Source organism: Drosophila montana, unplaced genomic scaffold, assembly GCF_035044405.1.
Source record: "Drosophila montana isolate Dmon_TW-CO22-7 unplaced genomic scaffold, ASM3504440v1 contig_3733_1, whole genome shotgun sequence".
In the NCBI taxonomy this organism is placed as follows: Eukaryota; Metazoa; Arthropoda; class Insecta; order Diptera; family Drosophilidae; genus Drosophila; species Drosophila montana.
This window is the reverse complement of record NW_026998620.1, coordinates 7,153,263-7,176,723: the sequence shown is the minus strand read 5'-3', so window position 1 is coordinate 7,176,723 and position 23,461 is coordinate 7,153,263. Positions and strand designations below refer to the sequence as shown.

Here is a 23,461-nt window from a genome sequence, read left to right as displayed (position 1 = left end):
CGTTCTGCGTAGAATACTCTATACTTAGACCTGCTTATAATCCAACCATAAACTTAGGTGTCTTCTATTACTTTTAATACAAGTTTAAATTATGCAATAAATAATATGTAAAAGTTGTTAAATTTAACGTTAAAACACGTGCAGCTCAACATAATATGAACCAATACATTGTATACCTTAAGCTTACGAAAATTGTTAATAGATTTTCACTGTTATTTTGGTTTATATAATTCACTGTCGGGTTCCGGAGTATGTATTATTTTGGATTTTCGTGGGGCGCAAGGTGCTATGATAAATAATCACAAGCCAAATTTTCCAAATTCGAATCTAAACATTGCTTTACGTATACAGCTCTATTACTGCAAATTAATTTATGAGCGCAACGAAGCCAGGCGACTCTGCATTTCCTCAAGCTCTTCACCCTCGTCGTCATCGTCCTCGACCGCAACTCGGGACGGAGCTGCTGGTGTTTTGTCTGCTGGCGTTGCTTCTGGTGGCAATGGAGCCTCTCCCAGTTTGCCGTCCGTAATTTCCCAGAGTACTTTATCAACCTCCTTTGCTGCCTCCTCCTCCAACTCCTCAGACTCTTCCAGCGAGTCCATGGTCTCATCCAGCATCTCCTCGATAATGCCTGCCTTCATCATTTCCTTTGACATGTCCCGCATAATGCCTGCCAGCTCCGGATATCGCACAAGACTCTGCATGGCCTGCATAACTTCCGTGGATTTCTGCAAAGAGCCAGCAACCCGCAAAGTAGCTAAAACGGGAGAGCATAAGTCAGGTAATGTATCCATTGCAGTGGCAGATTTTACGTACACAATTGATTTTTCATCTGCATCTGTATGGAACTGAGATGCGCCTTAGATGTGTAAATACGATTTATAGCTTTCCGCGCATTCACTATCTCCTTAGCGAGAATGATACAGGTGTCTCGGTCGTTCTTTTGGGCGGCCTGCTTAAGAGAGCGCTTCACCTTGTCCTCTTCTCGCTGTATGCTGCGTATCTGCCTATCGAGCTGATTACCCTCTTTTCGTATTTTGTGCGTCCATTCTTGCACCTACGGTTGCGGAGAAACAGATGTTGAAAACGAGAATCAAAACAATTGGAACATGACATCATTTTTTTGCCAAGTGGCCTTGTTAACGCGCAAAAGATTGACCATAACGGAATGACGTTTCACCTGCTCTTTGGGGTCTTTGCTGGGGGTTTTGCCAAATAAGCCCATTTCGCACTTTTATAGCGGTTCGCTAGTTATAATAATATTGTTTAAACTATTTAGCTTAACACTGCTTGTGAGTCATTTTTGTTCTGAATGTGGCAGCATTCTTCCAATGTTTATATTTCATTTTAAACAGTCTGGCAAGGCTTGCTTAGGCTGTGTATGCAGCTTCAATATATTTTTGGTAGCGCATTATTGTAAATTCATACATAATATCCCCTTTCGGTTTATTTTTTTTTTATAATTACTTAAGTGTTACCATAAAATATATTAGTTTAAGATATGTTTAACAAAAACCGACACAATTTATTATCGATATTTATTGTTAGTCGTGAACTGCTTCGCACCAAACAACTCGTTCAAGCAATAAACGGCTTGCTCATATGATCACCGTACTAGTTGTGGAAGTTGGCACTTTTTAACACTAATGCTGCAACCGCGCAATCGTGATCATGTGTGTTCGGCTTGTTAATTTTGTTTAACTCTTGCTTAATTTTGTTATAGTTTTGATAATTAAAAAACAAAAAAAAAACAATGCAGTCAAATGCAATAGTTAGTTGTTTATTATTGTTATTCCACAATGTGTGTTGTTACCAGGACAACTGGGTTGAACCACATGCATGGTCGGAACTGACATCAGCGCAATTTAATAACCCAGGGGAAGACTCCTGCCAATGTCAGGCCCAGGTGCCAGCAGAGAAATCACTGGCAACCATAGAAGATCAATTAGCATTAACGTATTTCAAAAAGTTTGTCAATACTTTATTCAGTCGCAAAAGACTGAAGGTAAGTACACGGGCGTTTCGTTGTTAAATATGGTCATATGACGTCATATTGTCGGTGTTTGTAAAGATAACTTTTTACAACATTTCAGTATGGCAAAACGTCGCAACTTTTTAAACGATCGCTGCTATTTACATTAAATCCGTCACAAGTCGATGAGCTTGAAACAGTCCAGGATGTGCGTGACCTTGATATCATGCTCACGAAAATAGTGGATGAGGCAAGAGATGTGCCCCTGTCGACCGATCAGGCTGACGACGACTATTCCTACAGGCAACAAGGAATGGGAGTGCGTGCGCTTGTTATGGACATATTCAAGGATCTTATACAGTTACTCAACATATCCGAGGTGAGCATTGCCATTATTGGCCTCGATACACATACTTATTTGGTATGTACTATACAAACAAAAACTTGTCTTGCCAGGTGAGATTTATGCTTACAGTGCTGCTCACAATTACTACCGGGTGGATTGTGCACAGACGATTTCGATTTTCAGCCATAGCCATTATTCTTGGCGGCATTTTCCTGTATGGCTACTTTGTAACCTATTTGGAGTGCAATAGGGTATGTCGTACAAAATACAAATATATCGTATTTAACTGAATTCAGATTGCTTTCATTTAGAAACTAGAAGTTGAGGCTTTGATTGATGTAATTGAAAGTCATCAGAAGCCCACGGATGATGTTGAAAAAACATGGTTTTCACGTATGTTTGGCTATCTTTTCAACGAGTCTCCAGAGGCGCAACAAAAGCAGAAACTTTTGTTAGTACCATTTATTTTCATCTTTTTGAATTAAAAATAAGCATATAATTGATGCACATTACAGAAAATCAAGCAAATTAAATATGCCTTATTGTCGACCAGATCACGTTTTCGTTATGTATACGAGTGACATATTCCTCAAACAAATAGAACTGATACTAGAAAAAACAACTCACACCATGACGAGTTTAACCAGTAAGTATTAAAAAAATGTCTTATAAACCTTTTTTACTCTAACGGATTTTTTCCGCAGCTGGATTATCATTTCCATTTAACTTGATTGCTCCATTTGCACTGGTCTGCATGATTGGGTACTTACTGAAGTTAACCTTCAAATACGTCATAAGCCCCAAGGCGTGGATTGGACTCGTGCATAGCAGATCGTCTGCATCTACTACAAAAACGCAACAACAAGCCTTGGCAAATGAAACAACTGAAGATCGATTGTCGGGTGAAAACCTTAAGATGCTGTTAAATGTCATAGGCACTTCAAGCATAACGCAATCCCAACAACAACTACAAATATCCCCGTCGGGTGTCCAAGAGCTGCTGGAACCACTGGAAGCACCCCCACAAACGCCACAAGAAGCACAAACTAAAAGCAAACTAAATTTAAAGCCAATTTCAAACGATAATCCCAATAACAGTAGTTCCTCAGCTGACATCGCACATGAAGCTGGTTTTACGGTTGTTGATGATAACCAAGATGATGATCATATTGATAGTTTTTAATGTTTGGCTATATATTTCTTAAGCTGTATTATGTGTAATGTTCGTGATGATCTATATATTTTTTTTTACCAATTAATTGGCATAAGTTTTTACAGTCAAAGATAATTTTGTTACCAGCTGATATTTTTCGTAGTTAAATTATTCTTTATTTTAATTATTTTTGCGTGTAATTATTTAATTTTTGCACGATAATTATTATAAGTTAAATCTCCAACAATAAGATTTTTTAAGTGTCATTAATAGGCCTCCCAAAACTGTCTATTATTACATGTATATATTTTGCTTTCGGCCACTCCAAAACTGTATATATATTATCAGTATATATTACCTGTATATATACATATACCAATTATGCCAATTGCTGAATTTTTTGTTCATATTTACAACATCTTATTAGCATTGAGTGTGTCTGTCTGTGTTAGCTGCATATTTGAAATGTAAGCAGTAATAAAATATTCATCATGAATAAACTAGCTCAATATACAACTAATATGTTGTGTGTATAATAATTATATTGTAATGTATATTCATAAAAAAAATTAAAAATAATTCGGTGTAAATATATTCATTCGTTGTATTTTAAATTATACTTTTGAATTACATATTACATATACATATTGATGCTGTATTACATATAAATTACATTTCCTTAATATTATTATGCAACTAATTATCCATTTTATGTATTGTATTATATTGTACTCCAATACACGGCACGTACATGTAAGCCATAACCAGTTTCGCTGTCAAGAGCCCAACAAACTTAATTAAATCTAGGGAAACTAAGCAAAAACCTAGTGCACGCAGGATAATGCTAACCATACATAAGATTTAACTAAGGCTGGCATTAGAATTATATATAATATACTATTTATGCATTGTTTTCTATGGCAAACTAAGAGAATTTATCTAAATTGATTTCTGAAATCTTATACGCAAATTGGTCCGCTATCAAAATCTTGGTTAATAATTTCACTACACAAATTCAACAATATAGTAGATAAGTATGTACTATGTTATATTTTTTATATGCGTGTGTATGTTTTCTTTTATTAGCTGATCACTATTTATTTAAATTAGTGCCAAACAACGATCAAGTGGCATTTTTATTGTGTATTTACTGTGTGCATAAGAAATGAGCAAAGTCATAATTAATATAATTACTTGTCTTGTTTCATGTTCGCCACGAATTTGGCAAAAAATTACATTAGTTTAACAGCAGTTAATTGGAATTATTCTCCTCCTAGCTGAATAGGGTATACAAAAATTTAAAAAACTAATGCCCTTTTAATATCAAACAACAGCAAAACGACGCGAAACTATTTAACCGTCTAATAGACTTGTAACTCCTACGCCTACTTATAAGCCAACCCAACTATTAAAATTTAGCAAATACCACAATTTGTGAACTGTTTTGACTTTAAGTTAAACATACATTGTGTTCGTTTTGTTTAAAACAGGCAACTTATATACCAGTTTGCACATATCCTTCGATGTACATGTATTTCTATTTTCATTAGCACTAACTCTACAATTTCGAATGAGCGACAAAAATTGTGCTTGTTTCGTGGCATGAAGATCCGGAAATTGTATAATGCGACTGCTTTAAACATCGGATCTTCACGAGTGGCATTATCTTTGACTAAAGCTAATTTGTTTATGCACTGTTCTTTAAATGTTAATTAAGTTCAGCAAATAATTGTAAGCAAATACATTTTACGTACATAAACAATTCTTTTGTTTGTAAAATCTTTCAAAGTGGAAACAATTTTAAAGAAATATTACACGCGATTTGCATGTGTATTTTCTCGGGATCCTCGTGTCGGTCTGATTGTGTGAGTATTATTTATACATTATAAGTGATGTTAGTGGCAATTATTTCATTTGTTTAACGTTTTTGGTGGTAAATAGTTTTACAGCAATAGATTGATAGTCAGATAGGAGACATTGCAGCAAACGAAACAGATCCATATCTAATAAGGACACTCGATTCAATGCCACAAATGCTTCAGAATTGTCTTGTCCATGCAGAGTCTTCTCTATTAGTGAAAATGGATTTTTATGTAAATACACATTGTATTTGATTTAGCTTTAGTAGTAAGTAGATAAAATGGTATGTCTTTTAAGTAGGTACTTTGGCTTTTCATTTGGGATATACATACATATGCATGTATATATTCATTCGTATAGTTTATATTATAGCATTATGATATCTGTGTAATGTACACATCTAGTATGTAAGTGCGAGTATGTATGCATGTAATGTTAGTATGTTATGTATTTGATATGTATGCCGTTACGTTTCAGATGCAGTTTTCAGAATCCAAAGAAATTAATGCGTAAATATATGTATGTATATATTTTGTGATCTTTGTGTTGTGTGGGTGTGAGGGGTCGTGAGGGGGGGGGGGGGGTTGTGACGGTTGCCTTCTCTATTCTTCTAGATCAGAAGGCGTTGCGGATAAAATCTATGTATGCAAAATATACTTATAATGCTGTCTTATTAGTTTCATCTATAATTAATAATATATTTGTTTTTTGTATGCCGGCCGTTCTCTGATAACACCTGTCCCGAAGTGGTATATGGTATATGTATATGCATATATGTTTTCATAGTTCGTGTGTCTGTGTGTGTGTGTGTGTGTGTGGGATGCATTTCGAGTACTGCCACTGTCCCCATGCGAGTATTTGTCTGTCACCAATGTTGCTTGCCAACTCGTTACATAACGCCGCACTTCTCCTTCACACCGGCACCACTGGCACTGGCCTCGCCGTTCTCCGGTATGGCGCCATTTGTCTCCTTGCATTTCTTTTCCTTTTTCTGCTTCTTTTGCTTTTTCGTGTCTAGCTGCAAGGAGACGGTGCGTGTTTTTTCCATGTTGAGCAGCTCCTGAAACAGCTCGGTCACATTGTGATTGGTTTTGGCCGATGTCTCCATAAAGGATATGCTCCAAGTGGTCGCCTGTGCCTGTCCCTCAATTTGCGAGACCTCGCGCAGCTCGGTGCTTTCGTCACATTTATTCCCCACCAACATGACGGGTATGGAGTTCACATCACTCTAAAAATAATATCATTAATCATCCATCTACAAAATCCAAATAATGACGCCCACCTTTAGCTCCTTGATTAGCGCCCAAATAGGTCGCAGTTCCTCTAGGCTCTGTTTCGAGCACACGGAATAGACCAAAATGAATGCGTGGCCCTTGGAGATGGACAATCGCTGCATAGCCGGAAACTGATGTGATCCTGTCGTATCCGTGATTTGCAATGTGCAAATGTTCTTATTGCAGCTTATCACCTGCAGCAACGAGGAAATGAATATGACAATTTATTAAGTATTAACACAGTTGCCAAATAGACACCCACCTGCCTGTAGGTGTCCTCAATGGTGGGTATATAACTCTCGCGAAACGTGCCCTTTATGAAACGCAACACCAGTGAACTTTTGCCAACGCCGCCAGCGCCAAAGACCACAACGCGATAGTCGTTGCTCTGCTCCGGCGCTGCGCGGGTCACTTGATTCTTTTGCTCCGTCATCTTGATTAGGTTGAGGCCCTGTTTGGTAGGTCAAGTTGTCAAAATTGGAGGCTTCCTGTTTGTTAGGTTGTCGTCAACTTTGTATGTGTTTTACTTGAGCGCCATACTTTGGTTTATCTGAAACGATTAAGGAGCAAATCAATTGGTCATATTACGCCCACACACGCACAACCTTTTAACGGCACGGTCGGATTGCGTCTGCACTTGGATTTTCAGGGCCACATGAAAGCAACATAGAATGGATGCCTGGCTAATTTTGGGCATGTGGCATTCTGGTTTAAGTTAAGGAACGGTATTGATTTTTTTTGTTGTGCATATTATTATGAAAATAAACGAAAGCACAGATCTGTGCGCCGTTAGCCTTTTGGTGGCCAGTGCCAACGTCATTGGCAATATCATCATCAACATCATCATCATCATTATAATTATGATTACATACTATTATTACTGCGTGGGCGGCCTGGGCACGAAGGGAATTGATGATATTGTGATTGTGATTGGGCTCAGGTATCAGGTCGGTCGCGTTATGGGCAGTTTGGCAGCCGCCACATACGCCCACGCCCACGCACACATTGTGTATAAATAGAAGCTTTGAAGTGCAGGCGATTACAACAACAGGAATAACAACAACAGTCTAATGCGTGGGTGAGCAAATAATCGCTTGCAGCCTTTTCCTGCGAACACACACACACACCCACACATGTCTGTCAGTTTGTGTCTGTATATGTATTTGTGTCATTTGCTTTGGTGACCACAAACTTTAAATTGTTCACTTCCGCACACTGTATCCTGTCCCCCAGTGTTACCACCTTAATTTGCTACGCATTCGCTGTTTTGCTCTTTTGTTTTCTTTCCCACGCCCATACACACACGCGCACCCACGCACACAAACAGACACACACATGCACACGCGTCGTTGATTTTTCCTTATTTTATTTTGGCTTGGATTTATTGATTTTGTGTGTTGCATTTTCACCTATAATACACGGACACACAGACACGCACCAATCTAACAAATATTAAAATACACAAAATGTTTCATGGGTTGCGTGTCAGCAAGGATAACATTAAAAATAACCATAACGATAATAAAACGCTTATTATTTACTTTCAGTTCTTGCATTTCGTTGCACTTGAATTCGTTGCTAAAATGTCGCACGACTTTGCCTGCTGCAGCCGCACTCAGGAATCGGAAAAACACTGACTCTCCGCGCGTACGCGCATTGACATTCCCACTCGCAGGCACAGTCACAGTCACAGCCGAAGCCGATGATGAATGGACAGACAGACAGAGGAGACCCACATTGTGAACGTTATACGATAAGGGGCTCAGTGCCGCCCGTTTATCCACCACACAAACGCATGCGCCGTGCATTCGATGCCCACTAAGCGTAGTCGAGACCCGCAAAGAAAACTCTTAGCCAAGACTCGAACCCAAAAAGTTCTGAAAGCTTTCAAACGGAAAGTGTATTTTGCACACGGCTCGAACATGTTTAGCCGGCCGGTTGGCGTGTGCAAAACTGGAATTAAAGCGACCGGCAGCCGTGTGGAAAGCCTCGTTTCGAAAGTGTATAAAATCGGGCAACATCCGTGGTTTGTGCATCAGTTGTATTCTGCAGCAAAGTAAAAGTGACTCATCACTTAAGTGAAAAACAAAGTATTCTTTTCTTCTGTACAAGTTTAAACCTTCAATAACATACAAAATGCCTTGCCCATGCGGAAGTGGTAAGTCATCCAAAGGACCTAAAATATGGCTAACAAAAGCATAGAAATTGATGCCATTTGCTGATTATTAATAATAATTAATTATTGTTTTCAGGTTGCAAATGCGCCTCCCAGACCAACAAGGGTTCCTGCAACTGCGGCACCGATTGCAAGTGCGGCGGCGAGAACAAAAGCAAGTGCGGCTGCTCCTCCAAGTGAACGCGCCGTTCATAGCAGTTCATAGTTTAAACTAAATTAAAATTAGAATCTTCTTTTGTATTTTTTGCACTGGCAAAAATAACTACATACACTTACACACTTACACATGCATAAAGAAAAGTTCATGTGCGCTTCTCGCAATGAATTGAATAATGTGCAATAAACGAAATTTAAATTAAAGCTCCGCTGCGTCATTTCAACTAAATGTCAGCTTATGTAATCAAATTCAATTGTTTTCTATGTGGGGCGACTTTTTACTGGGCAGTCTTTCTATTTCTTGCTCAGTTTGTGGGAAATTTGAAACCAGGTCTCACTTGGGCGTCGGAAAAGCTGTCGTTGCAGTTGCAGGCTGGTTATTCAGTATAAATACGGTACATACATATGTTTATAGTATACTTTTTAGTATTGCAGGTAAAAAATGTTTCTGTCAAAACACAACGAGTTTGATAAAAGAAAATAATAACAAAAACATAACGTATTCTAGGCTGAAATAAAGAATTTTTTACTTTTATTTTAGGTTTCGTTTAGATTATTAATGCATCCTGGATTCGACGACATTTGCCAGCTGTACCAGCTGATTTCCCTTTTCACTATAATATATGTATTGTTTTTTTAGTTTTGTTTAAATATTAATAAATAATGTTCACTTTTAAAGTAGAAGTACGTATGAGACGGATAAAGTGCTACGAGCGCTTTATCCATAATCCGTATCCGAATGCTTTATCCATAAACGCAGCTGTACCTCGGCAGACTTAACCTCACTCGAACTCAGTTTGTGTTTTCTGCTCTACACAAACTTTCCATGTTTGCAACGTATTCGTGGAGTCAATTAAGCGCTGAATGCAAATGAAAACTTTAAGATTCGCTCAGTAGACGAGACACCGCTTGACATACATAAAACAAACATTTGTTTGTATATAAATTGTATGCACAAATGTTTGTGCATAAAATATGCGTGTAAATTTGAGTGTGTACAATGAGCCAAGGTAAGAACAAGGCCTTCGCTGATTCTATTTCCAGTATAATAAAATTGTACGTATATGCCATAGGCCAAGAGGTAACCAGACACCATTTAACCTTTTCCGTACAAAACTTTCCGACATCGACATTGGCTCAGCTACTCGCTGCCAATTGCTGAGACGCAGTTTGGCCATAAAAAAAAAAACGACAAGAAAACAAGAAAAACTCAAAGTGGAAGCGTTGATAAATCACTTTTATTATCTAAGACTAAAAGTACAGTTAAAGTGGCTTTCATTGCTGGTTCCACTGTATCTACGTGTGTACACATAACAGTTATCAGTTAAAGAATAACAACAATTTCGAAATTGAGTAAATAAAAGTACTCACTCGCATATCTGTAGATGTTGGCATGAAAAAGCTCGTTTATACGTAAATCACAAACGTTATTTTGATTGTTGAGAAACACATTTTTTTGTTAGCAATGGATAAATAATAGTGTTAACTGTTTATTAAGAATTTTCAAATGTGTGCATTTTATTAAAAATAAATAAAAATTAAATTCACGCATTTGTGATCGTATAAACGATTTGTGTATATGTATAAATACATTTATGTATGTAACATATGTACATGAGTGCAGATGAATGTGCCTGTGTGTGTGTGTTAGCTGAAATGTAACTACTTGATAACAATGTTCTGGGTCAAGCGCTTCACAAAGTCCACGTTCAGAAAATTGGCCATCAGTGTGAGCACAGACTTCTTGGGCGGACGACAGTGTCGCAGGCCCGCCTCCTGGCAGCACACATTTGGAAAGCAGTCCAGCGTGGAGGTGCACGCTTTTGGATGCAGATCAAAAATGGTCGGCGGCGGTGCCGTGCATTCCAAGTACTCCGTCACTGTAGATAGAGAGAACAGAGCAGGGTTGGCCGCAATCAGATGGATTAACAGTAAACTGATTCACGTACGGTAGTCAAAGGAGCGCTTGACCGGCACCGGAACAGTCTGCAGCTCCGGCTGGGAGGTACGGCAATAGCGCCGGCGTCCATCCGGGCAGCAGACACGTGGCCAGCAGTCCATATCTGTGCGGCATTCCTGCACATCCCACCAGAGCTCAGCCAGTGGACGCGCCGGACACTTGCGTGGTATCAGGCCCAATATGGCTGCAGAAGGAAATCAATTAATAGCACCTCAGATTGCATCTTCAATGTGCAATGGACTAACGTGCGTGCTCCGTCTCCTCCAGCGGCTTGGCAACTCCCGCCACACAGCTGCTGGCGCCAAAGATGTCGCAGCAGATCTCGTCTCGTTGCCAGACCAAGCAGTCCTTGTCGGACTTGCAGATCTTTGGGAATAGCTGAAAACGCACCTCGTTCTCTCGCGGACAATTGAAACGCTGGCGCAGATCGGCTGCAGCCCGTTTATCCTTCTCCTTGTCGGCAGCGCCGCCCGCAGCGCTGGGAAACGTAAGCGTTGGCAGTGCTATGCGGAATGGACCCTCCGTGGTAGTAGTAGATGTTGTCGTTGAGGTACTCGATCTGTGCCTTGGATTCGGTGTTGTTTTCTGTTGCTTGCGATAATTGAGTTTCTCCTCCTTGGAACCGGTTGCGCCTGTTGAGTGTGTGAACTTCTTGGGCGGATGGGGATGTTTTGTGGGTGCACTCACTGCCACCAGGCTCTGCTGGCCAAAGCTCCAAAAGCTGGGATTGAAGAAATTGAAGCCGTTGGCCAAACTCGGACGCGGAGCTATGTACATATGCGTGCGATAGACGGATTAGTCAACAATTGGCCATTACTAGTTCTGCTCCAAATAGCCCGTATTGCAAGACAACAACAAGCGCAGTTCCCGCCACCCAGTTAGCACAATCATAAAACTAGGTGCTTTTTATGCCGCGCTCAAAGTGAATCTTTGTGCACCTGCTGGAGCGAAAAGCAGTACCCCCCCCTCCCCTCCCTCCCTCTGCATTACCTGTTACCAATTACAAATGCCCATTCACTGTATTGGCCTACTTTTCCACTGCAAAGGCCATAATGATTATTATCAAATGCATTTGACAGTAACTGGAGAATCGCTAATATTATTGTAAAGTTGTAAGAATATATATATATATTTCCTGACAATTTGACGTATGCATGGGTAATTAAAAGTAATTAGCTTTTAAATTTTTACAACATTTTTAGTTGCCATAAATTTGGGTTTTTTTTAACGACATGAGCTAAGTTACAAGTGTAAACAATTTTTTAAAAATGACAGCGATGAGCAACAGAGGATTTTTTAATTTTTTAAAATTTTTACGGAATTTAAGTTTCTACCTTAATTGCGTCAGCACACTGATAAATAGTTAATATATTAATTCATTAATATATTAATCAATCGCTTTCAAATGTGCATATTTATCATATTAATAAAAATCGTTTGGCTCATTAGTTTTGCATTATAATATCTCTCAAGTAAGAAAACAATAGGTATATTTGCACTAGTTTCTCACTGAGCCAACTCCAACATTAAGCTTTAACGAGTCTGCGAGCGTGAGAATCTCAAGTGAAGCTCCATGAAATTGCGACAGTTTTGAATCAGACTCCAACACAATGGGCTAAGAAAATCGATTGACCCAATTGCCTCGATTAGCTTTATAAATGTTGCCTCCAAGCTTCAATGACAAATAAAATACGCACCAAATATTCGCGCATCATAAAATGCGCTAATTGTGAGCCAAGTTCAAGGCCCACAAAGTTAACTCTGTTGCCGAATGGGTGATAGTAATTAAAATCCTTGATAAGAGCGAAATCATTTAGCACCTGTGCCAAAATGCATGTCACTGCAATAAGCCTTGAACGAGTACATTGCAACTGTTGCCTGTTTAAAGTGTCTCGCCACGCTTATCAAGGTCACAAAACCACAAATAATACAAATTTGAAAGCTTTGCAGCAGCAGTTGCTCCAGTTATCGGGCGCATAATTATCGACTAGGTATTCAGACAGCTTCTCATTTGGCTGCTGCTAGCTGCCTTAACCAATCTTAAAAACCGAAAGCTAGGTCAGTGCCAGCGACAAGTCTTGCTCGCCTTTGCAGCGGTCATATGGACTTGTGCTAAAGTCAATTGAATGCAGGTCCGCTCTTAACTCAACTCACTTGTTGTTGTCGTTGTCGTCGTCGACGTGGTTGTCGTTGTGCTCGACGTTGTTGTTGTTGTGGTTGTGCTGCTGGCAGGCCTGCGGCGCAGCACCACCTGGTTACGCCTGCGCATGGGCTGCACTCGGTCGCTGGCATCTCTGCTGTCCGGCGGCGGCGCTTGTGCACCATCAAGCGGCAGTTTGTATTGTGCAACAGCGCGCGATCTATGGCCGCGGGAACCGTTGGCACGGCTACTGTTTTGGATAAAGACCTCTGTTGGAGCTACTCTCGTCTCTGTTGCATTTTTGCGATGCCTCGCTGCTGCTGCTGCTGCGGCTGTTGCATCATTTATCGTGGCTACAACGCAAACGCTGCTTAGAAGTGGCAAGAGCAACAAAAATACAGCCAATTCCATTTCTCATTTAATTATAAAAAAAACCGTAACCAGGTCAACAAGCTCAAAGCACATCTATGAAAATTGATTTTTGTTTACTACTTATTTCTTTTATATTTCTCTTTCAAATGTTAAACGTCGCGTATATGGCATTAACTTTACATTTTTCACATCCAAACAACTTGATTTTTGTGTTTTTTATCTGCACACGCGACGCGTTGTTGCGAGTTCAAACGGCCGAACCCAACTCAACAGGCGAATGTGCAAAATTGTAAGTTTTGGCAAAAAGACAGCATACCAAAGCGGCAGCAGCGTCAGCTGAGACACGAGCTGCGTAGGCAGCTAAGAGAGCGCCAACTCGCTCTTTTACCTAGTGGGCCACTAAACAAACTGGTTTGCAGTGTTTTTCTACCCCAGCTGCTGATGCTTCTCCGCACAAGCTCAGCTCGAATGCAACCTACTGGACACCACTAACCCAATATTATAGAAATGAGGAAGTAAATGATAGCGATATTGCACTTGTTAAGATGCTTCCGGCATTTCAAGTGACATGGACATTCAATAAGGATGCAAAGCTAAACATTGAATCAAGACAATATGTTTACATTACTTGTTATGTATTTAATCAGAGGGAGATTTAAACAAATAACCTTCCTAGAAGGTAACAACTGCAATAGGAATTTACGCTAGTGTATTGAAGAACATGGTCGTGCGGCGTTGGTAACACGGAGTTCGTCAACTCGGTTGCATCGGCGGATGCTCATTCGAGATATTGCTTTGGTTGCATTATCTTACTATTTTTATAGAATAAAATGTGGCTCACTCCTAGCATGTTCCTGGCTTGTATGTTTGTTTCAGAAGTGTTTGCCCCTGGTGTTATTTAAATCTCCAAATGATTATGTTGTTGTTGCTTTGTTGTTGTTGTTGTTCCAGCATATTAATAAAGGTAGTCTCTTTTTAGCGACTGCCTAAATTAATATGCTTAATTGGCGTGCGAAACGCCAAAAATTGAAGCGGACATTTAATCCAGCTGTAAAATGAATGGATTGACAATAAGAACATCGAAAAAGCACAGTGCAAATGTTTTGATTAGGAGCTTACCTTCTTGAAGCCAATATCATTGGCGTATTCCCTGAAGCACTGACGGCAAATGTTCAGTCCATATTTGCGGATCAAACCATGACGGTTTGAGCAGGCACGGCTAAAGTTTTAAAAGAAGATTGCACATTAGATATTTGCTCTGGTAAAGAATTCACATCGACAACTGTTTTACGAAAGGATTAAGTTGCATAGCTGTCGCTGCAGCAAGCGGTGCCATTTGATTGTCAAATGGCAGAGGCCAGCTGCAACATTTGCTTTGGCCGCCCTTAATTAAGGAAATTGTTAAAGATGTATTGTCACATATTTCCGTACTCAACCGGGGGCAATTTTACATTTAAGCAGGGAATTTGCATACATCAATAATTATACATTGGTACGGGCGGCAAGCACCATGCGAAACTAAGGCGTGCTTAACCTCAATAACTCAAAGCAAATCAACTATGCAACAAAATACGGCTTTAAACAACAGGCATACATGCTAATTATACAGCTTTCGATGCGCAACTTTACGGACTACATAAAACTTACCAGCAACGGGAGCCTTGACCGTATTTACGAGGATGCGAGTACCATAAAGTAGCGAAACCCATGTTGGCGTATACGATGGAAAAATCGAAAAGAAAGGAGATGGCAAAAAATGGCTACTTGACACTTGGACTGTCAATTGCAAACGTTGCCAGCTATTGCGGCAGTTAACGCCGTTTTACAACACTAGAAAATGAAATGCTGCCAGATGTAGAGGTGCAGCCGCGCAAATGGCAGTTTAAATGTCTTCAGATTTAATTTAAAATTGATTTACTAATATGGATAAAATACATATAGCTATTTATATATTTATGAATAGGCACGTATATTAGAAATAAAACGGCTGTGAAGTATTATTTTCAACCACAACAACCTTGACATTTTCATTGTTTTCCAATTGGAATGGTTGCTGCTCGATTGGTTCTGCTCCCTCTAGGTCCACATAGGACATTATCTCTTGCTCCTCATTGCTAATAGGCATTGGCATACTTTGTACGAACTCAGAGCTCTCGCCAAAATCACTGGGATCCAACTCAACCATATCAAATTGTTGATCATGCGTCATGGGAGATGCTGGAACCGACGGGGCTGAGGTCGATTCAACCAAAAATTCAACTCCGCCATCCTGCATTTGTTTAGCTTTTAAAGCAGCCGCCGTTTCCAATTCAAATTTCTGCATTTGCATCATCAGCCGCGCATTAGCATCCAAGTGCGAGTGACGCGCCCGCACGTGCTTGTCCCGATCTCCTCGCTGCCGGAATGTCTTGGTGCAGAATGGACAATCGTACGGCTTCTCGCCCGTGTGTATACGCTGATGGTTCTTCAAGGCATCGGCACGATAAAAACGCTTGCCGCACTCGTCGCACTCGTAACGCCGCTCGCCCCGATGGATGAGTCGATGCTGATAGAAGACGGATCCGGTGAGAAAGCGCTTGCCACAGACCAGGCAATGATACGGCCGTTCGCCGGTGTGGCACTTGCGTATATGATCATTGAGGTCTGGGCGTATGGTGAACTTTCGGCCGCAGTTCTCCTCCTGGCAAACGAACGGCTTCACACCTGTGAGCAGCAATGAGTACCTAGGATTATGGCCAATCCGTTGTGACTGCGTCTCTACTCACCTTGGTGGAAGCGCAGGTGTTGCCACAAATGACTGGACTGCGTGTACGACTTGCCGCAAATGTCGCACAGATACTGCCGCAGTCGGCCCATGGTGGCCGCATTGCCGCTGTTCCGCAGCTCCTTCTCCCGTTTCTTCTTATTGAGATGCTTCTCTTCGTAGTGCGGCTGAATCTCGTGCGCGTACTCAAAGTTTGTGGCACAGAACTCGCAGGGCAAGACCAGACGCTTGCCGCTCTCGCTGAGCCGCGGAAAGTAATGATAGCAGCTGTAGCTTCAGGTGCGAGAGGGACATGTGTTACATATGCGTGCTGCGGAGATTCCAAGCACTTACCGATGCTCCTGGAGCAGCTCCACATTGGCAAACTTCAGCTCGCACACGTTGCACACAAAGTAGCGATTCGGCTGCGCCTGCAGCTGCTTGAGTCCCTCGCGCATATAGACGCAGTCGGTCTGATAGTGCACACTGGCCTCCTTGGCGGTGGTCATGCGCAGATCGCAGGCGGTGCACTCGAAGCGACGCTCCGGCACATGCGTGGCCGAGTGGACGAGCAGAAAGGAGACATCGGCAAAGATGAAATCACAAAATTCGCATTGCAGCACATTGCCCAGCACGAGTGTAGTGAAATATTCGTCCTCGCTCTTGAGCGACATCCTCTCCAGCTCTGCGGTAATGGCCAACAGCTGCTCGCCCTCCAGCAGAAGCTGTTCCAGCTGCTGCTTCAAAACAACCTCATCCGCAGCGACAGCTTCTGGGTCGACTGCCTCCGTGGTTGGTTGATGCACAAATATATGCTCCAGCGCCAGCTTAACATCGTAGAAAATGCGGCCACAATGATTGCATTTAAGCACCACGAGGAGCCCCATAGCCGATGGAGCCGCATGCTGTTGCTGCACGTTTGCCTGGGTGGGGATTAGGTCGAGGGCATGCTTCTCCATGTGACGCACCAATCCGGAGGTGTGCACGAACTTTCGCTCACAGATGGTGCACTCGTTGGGACCCTTGGTGGAGGTCTTCTTGCTTTTGGAATTATCGAAACCCGTTTCCAGATCATACTTGAGCTCATCCTTCATATAGCGACGTATGCGCACCTGGTTCTCCACGATGATGCGCTCACTGGGCGTTTTCTTGGTTGGCGAAGACGCTGCCTTCTTCTCCTGATTCGGCAGCACCCGACTGCTGGCTGTGGGTTTCTGATCCGCCTCGTACTCACAGCTGTGATCCTGAAATGAGGGCGTGTCAAAGAGGCCATTGCAATTGGAGCACTTGATGAAGCGAAAGGCGTTCGATTGCGGCATCACTGGGCGCGGCTGGGACGGCGCTGGCAGATGCTTTTGGGCCACCTCGGAGGGCACGGCATTCTTCTCGGCGACCAGTTTCTTATTGTTCACTCCCGACAGAAATTCACGCAGCTTCTCTTGCTCCGCCTCCGGATCGAAATCGACCTTGCCATCGGCCTCTTGCAGGATCTGCTTCAGAGCCGGATCGGCCAGTGTGCGCTCCACGGCCTCCTCTGTGGGTATCTGAACGCCGGCCTGCATCTCGAAGAATTTGGCCAAATCCTCGTGGCTAACAATGCCATCGGTCTCATTGGACACCAGCACAGTGGCGCCCGGCTGCAGTTCATCGCTGTTCACCACCAAATCGCCATCGAACTCGAACTCGGCCATTAGGAACTCACCGTTAACGAACAACTCCATATTCTGATCCATTTTTGTTTTATTTTTATTTATTTATTTTTTTTAATTCTATTTCGATGCGCCCTGCCTCAAAGCTCGATTGCGAATGACTTTCCAGGCAAATGCTCTGCTCCTTGTTGACAAACATGTCAATGGATCAGGAAAAAAGGTTGCTTTACACTTGGCAAGATGTCAGAATAAATGACATTTCGGGCTGCACACAACGTTCAAAATTTGAAAACTTGTCAAGAGCGCGCCATCCAACGAGAATTTCAATAATGGAATTCGAGCTCATCTTAAGAATTCACGTCCCTTTTCGAGTAAAAGGGAGGCTCGCCAAGCTTACATCAATATCATTTTTCTAGCCATGACATAGTCATTGGGGTTTTGGATGAATCAGTATATTAATGTGTAAGCAAATACCATTCCAAACGCTCCATGTTATCTTTCGGATACTCCTGTCATTACCTGAGTGCTATTAATAATTGGATTTCTATATCACCACAAATATGTGGAACGGGAACTTTATCTACTCTTTTCTCTAAACAAAAAAAATCATATTTTTGTTAGTACTTTCTTTAGAACTTTTATTAGTACTTTTGTTAGTACTTTCATTGTTATTATTATAATTGGCATACGAATTATGGGAAGTTTTTATTAATAAATAACCTTAATCCTACTGAAGGCTTTGATTCCGCGAGAAATCATTATGTATTTATGTTAGATATATTTTCTGCAAGCAAAGAAATCATATTTTTTTTACTTTATAACTTTAAATTATTTTTATTAATTAATAACCTTACTCCCACAGAAGGCTGCGATTCCGCGAGAATTCATTACATATTAATGTAAGATAAATGTTGTCTACACAAGATGCTCGACTACAGAATTTCCTGTATAATATTTTGGTTTTCAGGAGCACGCTTTGAATTCTTCAAATCATTAAATTTCTGCCCAATATGAATTCCAGAATACTTATGCAGTTTTCCAAAAATGCTTAAAAAACAGAGGTTTCAAAATCTACGCTTATCAATATTTTGGGAATGGGACGAACTATCGACAAAAAATAAGGTAAACTCGTGTTTGCGGATACATATTTAATATTTTCCGAGTCCGACTTAGCGCATTGTCCTGGTCAAGAATATATGTATATATAGATGCCGACATTTTCACAAAACCATTATACCCCATTTTCCATTGGTACAGGGTATACAAAGTTGTTGATGTGTGGAAATGGCCAATGCTTAAAGAACCTATGTATAAAAATACGGTCAGTTATGTCCAGTTAGTCACCTTATAGCTGAGATAAAAGCTATACATATGTATATAAATATATATAAAATATTATAAATATATGTATATTTAAAACTATATCATATTAATACAAACTAATACTTGGCCAAATATTTGGCCACACACACATGCATGCATATATATATATATATTTTATGCCTGTTGTTTATATTTTCTTGCAGGCTCAAGCTGTCGAAGCGCCCAGGTGAAGGTGATTATTAGTGTGGAGTGTGGTTATCAGTGTCTGCGTTTCTAGATAACAAGCTTGGCGAAATGAGTAAACGCGGTGACATACCACCTCCGTGCTAATCAGTGCGATACCTTGGTTTGGGCCGGACGCCACGCTAAGTTCCCGCTGCATCCAGTTCCCAGTACAATCCGACAATTGGTTAACTGCATCAAGGGCCCCCCACGCTCTACCGTAAAGAAATTGGAAATTACGGTAATTGAATAGAGTGATGTTTTACATAGATGTAAATGTTGATATCGTCCGTGTAATTGGCTTTGCGTGTCTTTGTCTTTGGCGCTATGATTCATCCGCAAAACAACAATAGAAATCCGTAAATTGATAAAACCCAAAAAAAAAAAACACTTCTTATCGGCAAATTGCTGGAAGATAATGCGCCAGCGTGGATACGGATACGTACGGCTGCCCGTGGTAGTCGTCCTCTAATAGCAGCTCCACCCGTATCGATTTCAGGCTGTTTACGGGGCGGCATCCCAACGTGGATATGGATAGTGTGACATATGCGTATATCTCGGAGCCGGTGGAGTTTAGGCAGCTGGAGGGCAAGGCCATCGATTTTCGGAAGACGTTCGATGTGCGGGGCATCGGCACGGACGAGATGCTGCAGTTGTATATGCGCAAGGCACACCTGGCCGACGATGTTGAGCAGATGCCGGCGTTGCAGCGACGGGCCTATGTGTATGACATAATTAGAAGCAATAAAGGCCCCGGTTACTGGGTGGTAATGCCATTCATATAATCATCATACACATCATCATCATGTTCGTCATCATCATCGTGTTCGTCAGTCGCAACTTAATTCGCTGCTGTTTCTCGGCTTGATCTCTTATAGCCGCCGTGCATGCAGGTGAGCAGCGACGTCTTCGCCCAGCCCCCGCCCGCCGTGCTGCCCCCACCCACAGTGAGAGCCTCGCCCGGCAGCGAACGCAGATACTTCGGTGACGTTGCCAGCCGCAGCATGAGCCAATCCTCCTCGTCGAATAGCTTGGGTAGCTTTACAGGGGCACCGGGCGCCGTGCCAGGACCCAGTTTTGCCACCAGCGTCGTCGTCAGCAACAAGGGCTCCAAGTACGAGATAAGCGGACCCGTCAACTTCCAGCATGTCTCCGGAGATGTTACGCGCGATAGAACGCGAAATGCGTTCGATTTGAATACTGGCGCCAATGACAATGTGCTGAAAAAGTACATGATGGAGCGCGGCATTGCCGAGGAGGACGTTGCCGGCATACGGCGGCAGGATCTGATCAAAAAAATTGTCCACTCCAATTTCACCTGGATGGTATGAGGAGACTTTAGCTGAACAATAACTGCCATTTTACTGTACTCCAATCCCCTCGACAGCCCACGAAGCAGAACATGCAAAAGCCGAAGACGACAGCGCCAAAGCTCGTTTATGCCACCATCTCCACCAACAATGAAATAACACCGCCGCCTTCACCGCCAACAGCTGCTCCGTCTACCTCATTTTCCAATTATGCATCGCTCACCTCCCGCTTTGTGGACATATCTGATATGGACATGGCACCCGCACAGCGTCATAACAGGCAGCAGGAACTTGGCACAGTTATCCCTGTTCAGTTGCAGCAGTCACAGCCAAACAGACCGAAAATACCGCCACCACCCTCTGCTGTCACGGCGGCCAATACGCACATGTATCCGGCGGCTATAGAAGTGCCTCCCACACGGCCTAAGCCCCAGAACGATACTTATGCCACAATTGCGCCTCAAACACAGCGGAAGGTGGGTACAATGCGAATAGCTCCACCGGCGCCGCCTAAGCCAACGATTGTGCCCAGTGAGAACAGGAACACTGTGCAATATGCGCCGGTTAAACAGCCACCTCCACCGCCTGTTAAGGCTGCGCCTGTGCAGCCGCGAGCTGTACCTGTGCAGGTGCCACAGAAACCAAAGACTACAACACCTGTTGGTAACAATGCGTTCATTCCGCCTCCACCGCCAGCACCGCCAGCACCCCTAGTTTTGGCAGCTGCGTCGGGAGTACCGCCGCCACCGCCTCCCCCACCTGCTTTTGCTACGGGTGCTCCAATGCCACCACCACCGCCACCAATGGGTGGAGGCGCACTGCCTTTGGCAATTAAAAAGTCTGAACAACCAAAGGTGGCCGCAGGCGCGGTTGATAATCACGACGCTTTCTTGGAAAGCATACGCAACGGCGTACAATTGAAGGTAAGGGTAAAGTCGAACTTAACTCTTCTCTTCAAAACTTCATAGTTACACATTCTTGCAGAAAATCGATAAGAAAGCTGCGACAATAAGTGGCATTAAACCACGTGCTGAAAAGAAACCACCCACAACAGATTTCTTGAGCGAACTAAAACTAGGCATCACGCTGAGACGCGTCAAAAATCCCGCAGATAATCCATATTCCGAGGCAAATGCCAATTTGGATGAATCGCAGGCGTAAAGCAACCGCGCGTAATTTTTAAAAATTTATGACTAATTGGGCAACGCTTCACTCGATGGCCAGGCTGACCAGATTGCTAGTAATAAATCGATTTTTCAAATAACATGGCCACCCTGCAATCGTTATTCAAAAATTTATTATTTTAAAGTAAATAATTTTATTAATCTATGTAATGTCATAATCTATCTACTACGCATTATTAATATTTCTTTTAATGTGCACTGATTCAATGCTACATAGCAATATCAACACGTAGGTAGCGCTACTCGATTTTGAAATGTCTTCATGACAATTTATATTTAATGTGAAATTTGTAAATATATGTATGTATAGAGAGGAGTTGATAACGTATCTTCTTTATTAGTATTAATAGTTTTTAAAGCTGTTGGCGCTTATGAACACTGCACACAACTACTCGTGCGTGTGTAAGACACAATCAGCTGGACGTTTCAGGTGAGCGAAGTCGGCGGCGGTGCAAAAACAACAATCATTTTTGATTCTGATTGGTGCTCGATAAGTCTGGAACTGCTTTAGTGATATTGCAATTTTCTGTTCAATAGCTGACCTTAGTTCAGTTGTAATACATCTGGTTTTCATTTCAGCACGAATTAAAAATAAAAAAAGAAAATTATGCAACGGATTGCTGTCATTGGTGGCACCGGCATGACCGGTCAATGTGTGGTGGATTACGCCTTGGAGAAGGGTAGCGTGCAATTAACTCCGCGATATCCTTCAAATGTATTAATTTAACACTTTTTTAGGTCTGAAGGTGCGTTTACTTTACCGCACAGAACCCACCGTTCCGGAGCGTTTCAAGAGCAAGGTTCAATTAGTTCAAGGCGATGCGACCAATATTGAGGACGTTAAACGACTGATTGAGGGCGACGGAGGTGTGGATGGCGTTTGCGTTATACTGGGCACACGCAATAAGCTGGAGGCCACAACGGAGCTGTCACGCGGCACTGAGAACGTTATAAAGGCCATGAAGGAAGCAAAGCTTACCAAACTTTCTATTGTCATGTCGTCGTTCCTATTGCGTTCCCTTAACGAGGTGCCCGCTGTATTTCACAAACTCAACGAGGAACACAAACGCATGTTGGATTTAACAAAAGCCTCAGGCTTGGACTATATTGCTATACTGCCGCCGCATATCGCCGATGAGCCGGCCAGTAGCTATACCGTAGTGCATGACGAAGCACCTGGTCGCCTGGTTTCCAAAGACGACTTGGCTAAATTCATTGTAGATTCCTTGGAACAGCCTGAGCATTATGGCAAGGTTTGCGGTATTGCCAAAAGCGCTTAAGGTATACTCTACAATGGATGATCACAATGACATCAGCAAAAGATTGTCCCTATCGCATATAAATTGGAGCCAAATTGCAATCGGTTCTATCTAAACGTACAATTAGCAATGCTATTAAAGCCTTTAAAAGTCAAACTAACCATCTTTATGTATAACCATACCTATGTACATTTATGGGTGTGTATTACGTATGCGCACTATAAACTTTCCATTTTGATATAAAGAATAAACAAATTTTAATTTCAATTACGTGTGGTATCAATTGGCAATCAGCGCATGTTCGGTCAGACACCTGAAATTTCAAGCCATTAGCAGCTGTCGTATATCACGTCATGCAAGCA

General features: G+C 42.0%; 9 protein-coding genes across 11 annotated transcripts; 4 read left to right on the top strand and 5 right to left on the bottom strand.

Annotated features, from left to right (window-relative positions):
- Positions 1-53: 53 nt before the first annotated feature.
- On the bottom strand, positions 54-1,338 carry Vps24 (vacuolar protein sorting 24). Its single transcript, XM_064694433.1, has 3 exons — positions 1,181-1,338; positions 817-1,057; positions 54-757 (listed from the first exon to the last, which is right to left on the bottom strand). Exons 1-3 carry the CDS (start codon positions 1,223-1,225, stop codon positions 372-374), a joined length of 672 nt encoding a protein of 223 aa, XP_064550503.1. The 5' UTR covers positions 1,226-1,338; the 3' UTR covers positions 54-371.
- A 369-nt stretch (positions 1,339-1,707) lies between these two features.
- Positions 1,708-4,902, top strand: LOC135436732 (uncharacterized). The gene is made up of 6 exons (XM_064694426.1): positions 1,708-2,005; positions 2,094-2,351; positions 2,429-2,569; positions 2,630-2,769; positions 2,834-2,964; positions 3,023-4,902. The coding sequence occupies exons 1-6, from the start codon at positions 1,754-1,756 to the stop codon at positions 3,499-3,501; spliced, it is 1,401 nt and encodes a 466-aa protein (XP_064550496.1). The 5' UTR covers positions 1,708-1,753; the 3' UTR covers positions 3,502-4,902.
- Positions 4,903-6,149: 1,247 nt separating this feature from the next.
- On the bottom strand, positions 6,150-8,292 carry LOC135436733 (GTP-binding protein Di-Ras2). Its single transcript, XM_064694427.1, has 4 exons — positions 8,147-8,292; positions 6,868-7,155; positions 6,614-6,799; positions 6,150-6,559 (listed from the first exon to the last, which is right to left on the bottom strand). The coding sequence occupies exons 2-4, from the start codon at positions 7,036-7,038 to the stop codon at positions 6,221-6,223; spliced, it is 696 nt and encodes a 231-aa protein (XP_064550497.1). The 5' UTR covers positions 7,039-7,155; positions 8,147-8,292; the 3' UTR covers positions 6,150-6,220.
- A 312-nt stretch (positions 8,293-8,604) lies between these two features.
- On the top strand, positions 8,605-9,186 carry MtnA (Metallothionein A). The gene is made up of 2 exons (XM_064694425.1): positions 8,605-8,763; positions 8,858-9,186. The coding sequence occupies exons 1-2, from the start codon at positions 8,742-8,744 to the stop codon at positions 8,959-8,961; spliced, it is 126 nt and encodes a 41-aa protein (XP_064550495.1). The 5' UTR covers positions 8,605-8,741; the 3' UTR covers positions 8,962-9,186.
- A 1,270-nt stretch (positions 9,187-10,456) lies between these two features.
- Positions 10,457-13,777, bottom strand: LOC135436253 (uncharacterized). The gene is made up of 4 exons (XM_064693804.1): positions 13,052-13,777; positions 11,143-11,664; positions 10,887-11,081; positions 10,457-10,817 (listed from the first exon to the last, which is right to left on the bottom strand). Exons 1-4 carry the CDS (start codon positions 13,446-13,448, stop codon positions 10,600-10,602), a joined length of 1,332 nt encoding a protein of 443 aa, XP_064549874.1. The 5' UTR covers positions 13,449-13,777; the 3' UTR covers positions 10,457-10,599.
- A 250-nt stretch (positions 13,778-14,027) lies between these two features.
- RpS29 (ribosomal protein S29) lies at positions 14,028-15,217 on the bottom strand. Its single transcript, XM_064693805.1, has 3 exons — positions 15,057-15,217; positions 14,529-14,628; positions 14,028-14,457 (listed from the first exon to the last, which is right to left on the bottom strand). The coding sequence occupies exons 1-3, from the start codon at positions 15,116-15,118 to the stop codon at positions 14,449-14,451; spliced, it is 171 nt and encodes a 56-aa protein (XP_064549875.1). The 5' UTR covers positions 15,119-15,217; the 3' UTR covers positions 14,028-14,448.
- Positions 15,218-15,264: 47 nt separating this feature from the next.
- Positions 15,265-17,944, bottom strand: topi (matotopetli). Of its 2 annotated transcripts, none has more exons than XM_064693802.1 (3): positions 16,507-17,944; positions 16,175-16,446; positions 15,265-16,112 (listed from the first exon to the last, which is right to left on the bottom strand). In XM_064693802.1, exons 1-3 carry the CDS (start codon positions 17,883-17,885, stop codon positions 15,382-15,384), a joined length of 2,382 nt encoding a protein of 793 aa, XP_064549872.1. In that variant the 5' UTR covers positions 17,886-17,944; the 3' UTR covers positions 15,265-15,381. The 2 variants fall into 2 exon arrangements, with proteins under 2 accessions (XP_064549872.1, XP_064549873.1); XM_064693803.1 differs by having other exon boundaries at positions 16,175-16,440.
- Positions 17,945-18,758: 814 nt separating this feature from the next.
- On the top strand, positions 18,759-21,920 carry Whamy (WHAMM and JMY related). 2 transcript variants are annotated; one of them, XM_064693957.1, is made up of 6 exons: positions 18,759-18,923; positions 19,328-19,587; positions 19,846-20,113; positions 20,225-20,671; positions 20,734-21,579; positions 21,641-21,920. In XM_064693957.1, exons 3-6 carry the CDS (start codon positions 19,877-19,879, stop codon positions 21,815-21,817), a joined length of 1,707 nt encoding a protein of 568 aa, XP_064550027.1. In that variant the 5' UTR covers positions 18,759-18,923; positions 19,328-19,587; positions 19,846-19,876; the 3' UTR covers positions 21,818-21,920. The 2 variants fall into 2 exon arrangements, with proteins under 2 accessions (XP_064550027.1, XP_064550028.1); XM_064693958.1 differs by lacking the exon at positions 19,846-20,113 and having other exon boundaries at positions 18,762-18,923.
- A 440-nt stretch (positions 21,921-22,360) lies between these two features.
- Positions 22,361-23,366, top strand: LOC135436379 (flavin reductase (NADPH)). Its single transcript, XM_064693959.1, has 2 exons — positions 22,361-22,520; positions 22,579-23,366. The coding sequence occupies exons 1-2, from the start codon at positions 22,448-22,450 to the stop codon at positions 23,118-23,120; spliced, it is 615 nt and encodes a 204-aa protein (XP_064550029.1). The 5' UTR covers positions 22,361-22,447; the 3' UTR covers positions 23,121-23,366.
- Positions 23,367-23,461: the final 95 nt, after the last annotated feature.